Raw genomic sequence first — 8234 nt, 5'->3', positions numbered from 1 at the left:
CAGAATTTTCTTAACACACTGCTAGGCTGTCTGACAGAACAGACAGAACTAGGGGTTTTCTGATTTGGGATACAAGCACATCCCTACCTTTGCCTGAAATGTGAGTGGCACATCCATATCTGAAGCCAGAATGTTGGATACATTACCACCACCTAAACTGGAAGTGCAGTCACATTATTATAACAGTGTCACACTGCTTCTCTCGGCCTTTTTGTGGTGAGAACCAAATCTGGAGCTGAACTCATTCCAAGGCCAGAGATGGAGGCATTCACAGCAAATAAAAATCTAAAGGCTGAAGGCCAAGGAGCTTATTAGGTGAAGGTAAATTTATTCTGAGGAAGGTTTTACTAGGCAAAGGTTAAGACTAATTGATCTGTAAAACCACAGTAGGCAAAGCAGGTTTTAAAAAAAGTTTGAAGTTACTTGCCTCCCGTCCCATCCCTAGGACTCAGCCAGGCTCCTCTCCCCATAATAACAGCAATAGGTATTTGCTTACATGTTGTTTCAAACCTATATTTGGAAGGCCTAGGCTTCTCCCAGTGTAAACAATGTAATTTATCCTAGGAACAGGTGCCTGGCTGAGTTTTAGTAGATAAGAGTGGAAGGAATGAAATCAGTTAACAGAGCTTTGCATTTTTCCTAAATCTTTCCCTTTCACAGCTCTAGCTCATCCCCTAGTCTCTTGAAAATGTTGACATTTTCCTTCTTTGGGAGTGACAAAATGAAGAGGGATTCATGTTGTGGCAAAAGGTCTGAAAATTCAGAGTTACAGGAGCCAATCATAGAAGAGATGAGTCAGAGTAGAGAGATTTGCATATTTGGTACATGCCTACTGAGAAAAAACAGAGCAGTGATTAAACATGTCAAACACCCACATCTAATCAGCATGCAGGAAATTGCATAAGTAAAGAAACACAGAATAGCTGTGCACAATTAGCAAGGCACTGTCATTGGCTAAGACAGTTCTGTTTGGTTGGATAACCCTTAATCAGTTCCAGCAGAATGTTTCCATCTAAGTCCCAAGTAACATGATTTAACTGAGTCACAACACAAAAAATGTAGGATGATATTAAGAACAAAAGGAAGCTGTTCTGGGTGGTGTAAAAGATATATGGCTTTAATTTTACAATCCTCTTTTAGATATATGCAATGCTTTTAAGGCACAATCCAAAAACTGTAACTGGAGAGGCTGAATTGGTATTGATGCTACATTCTTGTGATATTTGCAGTGAAGCATAAATCGCAGAGCAGGTCTTCCTGAAAAAAAGTATTTAGTAAAACTTCTTTAAAAAACAATATAATTAAATGCAAAACAAACTGAGGGCGGTTCCATTCATGCACACAAAACCACGGTGTTCAACAGATGCAAGAAAATTGGCATGTGAAAAAAAGACTCATACAATGTCCATAGAAAAGGCATCCAAAACAAAAAACAAAGTCCCCAACCCCCCCACACCACCACCACAAGAGGGATTTTTGTACCAGGAAACAAAATTATTGTAGCTAAGGATGCAAGCAGAAATAATAATCCGTTATTCATTAACTAGAGAGTGACTTAAAAAATCCTGAGCAGTTTCTACAATCGCTAGATTTTCTTGTGTTCATTATACATTTTTGGATGGAAAGGGGAAGATATGGAGAGTTAGTTTTACATAGGCATAGTAGCTTTAGGAAAACAATTCACTGCCTGTTTGTTTTTTTTGGAAAACAAAAAGAAACAAAACCCAACATTGATATTTTAACGCGTTAACAGAAAAGCAGCTGGTTTTTAAAAAGCTGAAAGCTCCATTTAGTCGTTTCCACCACACAACTTGAGCAGGATTTTCCGGTAGTCTCCTGAAGTATCACCCTAGTAACAAATCCAAAGGGAAAAAGTTAGGGAAAGAAAGCCATCCAATTGTTACACTTCTTTTTTGTTTCTGTTTTTTGTGAGGGAGGTGAGAGAATATGCACTGTACGGATCCCAACATTCAGAACGGCTAAAAATGGACTGAGGGAAGCCTTTAATAAAAAGGAGCCTTCATTATTCTAGACTCCACATTTGAATTCCAGATCCCAGGGCTAATAAAGAGTTGAACCCCAACCACAGTATAAGTCCACAGTAGGATTTATCTAGCAAAAACCCTTCAAGAACATATTTCTTCAGAAGACTGTCCTGGACTCCTAAGTACTGTGTTATGTTCTTCTGTCATGGAGGACACACCAACTTGTCCTCCACTATTCAAATTCACCTAATTTTCGAGCAGCATCATAAAAGCAATATGATGGAAACTGGAAAATGGGGCCCGTCTTTTCTTTCCCTCTGACCTTCCATCCTGCTGTGTTATGGGGACATGCAATGAGAATGACACCCTTATAGTATCCTACTAGACACCAGTATGCAGCTAACAATATCTCATCACAAATGCCATACTGGCTGAAATTCACCAATGGTTCCTTAGGAGCAGAGGCATGCCAGCTACAATCATTTTAAATATCGGTTTCTGAATGACAATGTGTGATAGCTAAACCGGTGCTGTAAAAGGGCTCACACTGTTTTTCTGTCCAAGAATATTGTGTACTAGCTAAAGCCATGCTACAATCTGGTTTTGGACATGGCTGCTAACTGTTGTGTGTGGATTAACAGTGTCACAGCAGTTCTCAGCTGGGTTTGGAAGTTGCTTCAATACACCAGGACAAATCCTAAACATTTCATAATTTTAATAATCAGATCTATGCCATGGTCAATGGAAGGAGAGGGCTGCTCTGCATTAACAAGGGGAATATGCATTAGGAACCTGATCCTGTTTGCATTGAAGTCAATGGAAGTTTCCACTTTTACTTCAAAGGAAACAGAAATGGGGCCATATTATAACTACTTTTTAATTCACATCCACGGTGTCCTGAATACTCACCATGGATTCATATCTTTGAACCACAAACTCTGTTTAAACTGATTAGCGCTGGCAATTGCTGCTGCCTGATAAAAGAGCTGATTTCACACACAACCACACACCCCTTCCCAGCTGACAGCATGTCCAATTTTCGGGCTTTAATTTACATTCTAGTAGTTATAGTGCAAACGCATCTCCACCCAAAGACAGACTTGTAGTGAGCATTTGCTAAGGGTTGCGGACACTAGTCCTCTCTCTGTCATCCATGGTCAGGTTACAGAGTTGCTGTGCAGGCAGTCAGTCTCTTTGGCTGCCATTACAGCCCGTTACACTTCAGTAGAGGCTGGGGACCCGCATATCTCCTCTGCAAGTGAGGTGGGTGCCAGTGAATCTGTGGAGTTGCTGATCCTTTGGCCTCTCTCTCTCCAAACCCACATTCCACTGCTGCCATGGAGAGTAGACAGAAGCCACCAGTATGGCCTCTTCCCAGTCTCCTCCTCACACAGCTTTTCTATGGCACTTTGGCCCTCCATGTATGAAGAGAGAAGCAGGGAGCATACACTCAGTAATTCAATGTCGGGAGTGGGATTTTATGGTATGTACAGGAATCAACGGTAGGAGACAAATAATTAAAAAAAAAAAAAGTCTTACTGTGATGTCTGTGTAGAGGGATTTGCCATACATTCGCTTGTATTCAGTGCGTATATCCAGCAAGTCAACCTCGCTGCGCGACACCATAATCCGAATCAGAGTCCTGTCTTTTGTTCCCGCTCCCTGTGAAGAAACCAGTGAAGTGCATGAATACAATCAGCTTGTAAATTCTAGATAATTCAACACAAATTGGAGAGTCCAAGGGCCAATCCTTCCCCATGTTATGCCAGGGCAACCCCACCAAAGTCAATAGGATTGAAACAGACAAACACAGGGCAGAATTTAGCCTACAGTGCTTTAGTGAATGAAGCGTGTGCTAACAGGACATTACCACTTTCAGTTCCTTGCACAAAGAACAACTGAAGAGATGATGAATTTCCACCCCATTCCACACATTCCCATCATTGTCAACCCTTCCTTGTCTTTTGCATAAATAAATGCACTGAGTTGCATTTCTGAGGGGATCCCAGTTTTAGACTCATGCTCTAGCTCCAAGAACAAGAAATAGAAGCGAAATACATTTGTAGGAAGGTCAAGGTGTGGAGGCCAGAAATTCGCATTACAACTGTTATTAGTTTAACTTTAATGTCTTGACTTGAATGGGGCTGAAGCACACACTTAAGTGCTTTGCTGAATTGAGGCTTTCATAAACAGACAGCAGGTTATGATCATGTGCATTACTTTAATAAATCCCCTACTGAAGGCCAGATTCTATCAACCTTACTCCTGGGTGAGCAATACCTCACTCCTGGAGAAATTCCATGAAAACATATGTAGAGCTTATCGAAAAAAGGTGCTTTTCAACATGAACAACGTGGCAAGATATGGACATTAGTAAGTACAGTAGTGCCCATCCTAATACAGACAGCACACCCCAAACTCTTCACATCATTTACAGCCCTAACTGGGATGATTTTCATCCTCTCAGCCTAATTAGCTTTATTCCATGCTCACACAATAAGTGATCAAATCTTTGCTCAGTCAAAAACTCTCAACACATTTGACCCATTACTAATGAAGTTATGTTTTATCAGTACCAAGGCACTTATGCAATTATATAAAAATACAGTGATGCACAGAGAGAGCACACACAGCCACAGAGACCTACCTTCATGGCTTTATGGAGTCTTTCTGCAAAGAAAGCTGGTGTATTTTTCACGCACTTAACTGCAAAAAAAATGGTAGTAACAGGTTAGTTACTCACAGCTAAATAAAAATCATTGTACTTTATTGGACTTGCTCTGAATCAGGTATGTTTTTCTCTCTACATATACATACACATACACACACACACACACACACGCCCCTGTTCCTGCTCACTTGAGTTAATCACTGAAATTAACTTTTAATTTGCAAGACAAAATTTCTAACTTTGCATCAGACTGGTAGTAGTTGTGTCCGAGAAACCTCAGTACTTCCTTGCTAAAAGCGAATCTTTTGGTCAGTGGACTGAATCTAGTTATGGGACTGAGGCAGGGGAACAACATTAGGTCTTCGCCAGTCTTCCTGATGTGGAGAAGTTCTAGTGCAAATTTTCTGCAAGGTGGATTCAATTTCTTGTCCTAAAAGTTCAAGGGAGTGATTAAGCTGGTCAGATGAGTCCCATTCTCTCAACTTTCCAGCCTCTTGCTGTATAATCAAAAATACTTGTAATTTCCTTCAAATACTTGACAGCTGGTTTCCCTCCAGCTGCCAAAGTCTGGGATTTTTAGACAGAGAAATAACCAACAACAAGGATTTAGTACACTGCATGGCATAGCATTAATTCCAGGTGACTTCGACAACTTAATAGCCATTGTAGCACATGCAGAAATAGGTGGCAGTTTAACAGCTACACAGCCACAAATAATTTGTATTTTAACAGTTCTGAAAACTATAGTCAGCAAGTTTGATAAGCTACCAAACTATACTAGCAGTTCAACTTACAGTTGTTGACTGTGGGGAAGATTTTCAAGGGTAGGAGCATAAAATTTAACTTCTAAATCCATTTAGGAGCCTAAATCAGTGGGGTGACATTCTAAAGTTGCTGAGCACCCAGCACCTTCCACTGACTTCAACTGATTTAGGAGACTAAATTGGGATTCTAGTTTTGAGTCTAGCAGCTGCCTTCACTGGAAGCCTCACCCTTCACTTCCAGGCAAGTTATTTGTTCTTTGTTTTAGTAACTGCACACAGGCTCACGAGGACTTCTGAAAATCTTGGCATCCCCGTGTAAGTGAAATCTAGCTAGAACTGGCTTTCCATAAATCATAAAAAAGGTAAAAAAGCATATTAAAAATATACTGACAAAAATCCCACCCATTATTTCAACAGAATGAAAAAAATCTACAAACGGATCCCATATTTGATATGAATAAACAGTCAGTCACAAAGTGTAAAACAAATGATGCAGTAACCACACCACACATCCGTCTCATTAGGACAGTTCGTAGGGAATTACAAAAGTATGAAAAGCAACCAACTAAGATCAGGGTAAAACGTAAGGAGCAAATCTGAAAAGGGAGTGTTTTATAGCAATGCACACTTTATATAGAAAAATGTAGGTTTCTTGGTTTTTAATTGAAATGTAGATGAAAGACAGCAGTCCACATATACACACACAACTGCCAAGGATGTGCACAATTCACTTCAAAACATAGGATGACAAAACATGAAATGCATGTTTTCCGATTACCATAATCAGCTAAAACAATCCACTTGCACTGCAAGATATTTTGAGTCTATTATTGTAAATTACCATCTGTACAGTCCAGAAAGCTTTAAAGACAGAAAAACCAAAAGGAAACAAATATTTACAATTAGACTTTTGCAGACTAGGTGCAAAGAACAAATCATCCCAGGGAAAAGGCTGATTTATGCAAGTAAAAAAACTGGTCAAAACCAGGATGATTTCAATGTGTTACATAATGATCAAACATTAATGTTATGAAGGTCACATTAAAAAGGGTTATTGCTTTGTTTGCAAACTAGAGTCCGAGTCCTGTAACTGGAACCTTGCACTCTTGCAAAGTCCCATCCAAGTCAGTGAGACTCCATGTGGGGAAAGGGCACTCCTAAAAGGATCAGACTGTAGGATCCAAGATGTGACAATAGAGTTTCTTTGCTGTGGTAAATGGTAGCCTTTTCAAACACATTATCCTCAGTCCTAAATACGATGCCAAAGGGGTACCAGTTTTACTGTGGTAATATGTAATTAATTTGCTATTATTTCTGTTCTGTAGGACTGACTTTCTAACCTTAGGATATGATTAATCTGGTATGAATTTATCAATCATGGCAAAAGCCAAAGAAATAAGTCCCATTGAGGGCTTCAAAAAGTCATTGGAATGACAATCTGGCCAAGCAGAGAAATATAAGCACAGTTAACTAAGAGAGCAATTAGCTTTAAAACTGCATTTCAAAAACATTAATTATTAGTAAAGGATGGTTACATAGTGTGCACATTAGCTAGGGAGTGAAAAATAAAGGATATTTACATAAAATTCAACATTTTGAAAAGTTTTGTTGGAACTTGCATAAAATGAACCCGCAACTTTATCCTAAGGCAGCCAAATGGCCTGTTCTTCCTCCTGTTGCAGTTAGCTGTAGTTTTGCTATTGATTTCAGCAACAGCAGGATCAGGGCCCAAATTTTTATTGTCATGTCCCTGTTCTAGTGACTGTTGAACCATGTTAACCAGTTACTTGTTAATGTAATTAAGAAGAAGAAGAAAAAAGAATTCTGTGGGAGGCAGCACTCAAGTATCATAGCAAGACAGTTATTTAAAGGAGGTAATTTGGAACAGATGTGTCAGTAAATTAGCCTTAACAATGTGCTTTACAGAGAGGATGCACAGCAACTCTAAACTGGTAAAGCTTGACCCAGCTGAGCTGCTGTTTAAGGAATTGGGACCTAATCCAAAGCCCACTGAAGTTAATGGTCTGATTTTCAAAAGGCACTCAACACGCACCATTCTTGTTGACTTCAATGGAAAGTGCTCATTACTTCTGAAAATGAGGCCATACATGCGTAATAATTACCTCTCCTCTGTCTAACAAATTCTAATTTTAAGTCCAGAGGCTGCCTTCAGTGGAAGCCTCACCCTTCCTTTCCAGGTAAGTTATTTGTCACGTTTTATTAACCGCAGGCAGATTCACTAGAAGGCCCAACAAAAATGCGAAAAACTGGAAATACAGGTCAGGTTTCCTCTGGTGGAAAACAAAACAAAAAAAACAAAAAAAAACAAAAAAAAAAAACCCATCTCCAGCTAGAACGAGCAGTGCAAACAGTGCAGCTATTCCTGCTGCTATCGTCATTGCTGCAACAGCTTCTCTACACTGAAACAAAAAGAAAGACATACCTACTGCCACCATGCCGCTTTCAAGGTCCCCAGACATCTCACGAGATATGCTCTTCTCAATATCACGGTTACACATCCGCTGGTACTCACTGAAAACTGGGGGGGGGGGGGGGGGTGTTGGGGAAGAAAGGAAAAAAAAGAGCTTTCAGCAGCCAGTCTTGTAAGATGAGCATTGATTCATGCTTATACTTGTCAGCTTCCTCTGAAGTTATACTATGCTTACAGAGCCTTTACAGTAGCATTTGGTGACGGTGGTTCAAATGCTTTTCAGGCCTAGTTTGCCAGTTTTCAAAATAAAACTAGAAGTTCATCCTTCATGCCTGGCAAGACTTCCCCACACTTAGTACTCCATTTAGAGGCCATGCATTTAT

General features: G+C 39.9%; 1 protein-coding gene across 1 annotated transcript in view; it reads right to left on the bottom strand.

Annotated features, from left to right (window-relative positions):
• Nucleotides 1-1096: 1096 nt before the first annotated feature.
• Nucleotides 1097-8234, bottom strand: part of ANXA11 (annexin A11) — a 69668-nt gene continuing 62530 nt past the window's right edge. Inside the window, exons 12-15 of the mRNA XM_054033741.1 lie at nt 7864-7959; nt 4633-4691; nt 3525-3647; nt 1097-1849 (exon numbers count right to left, since the gene is read on the bottom strand). Of these exons, the coding sequence (XP_053889716.1) occupies nt 1790-1849; nt 3525-3647; nt 4633-4691; nt 7864-7959 (338 nt within the window). The 3' untranslated portion in view covers nt 1097-1789. The remainder of the gene's footprint in view (nt 1850-3524; nt 3648-4632; nt 4692-7863; nt 7960-8234) is intronic.

This window comes from Malaclemys terrapin, chromosome 7, assembly GCF_027887155.1.
Source record: "Malaclemys terrapin pileata isolate rMalTer1 chromosome 7, rMalTer1.hap1, whole genome shotgun sequence".
Taxonomy (NCBI): domain Eukaryota; kingdom Metazoa; phylum Chordata; order Testudines; family Emydidae; genus Malaclemys; species Malaclemys terrapin.
The sequence above is the reverse complement of the archived record's forward strand: the minus strand, read 5'-3'. Positions and strand labels throughout refer to the sequence as shown.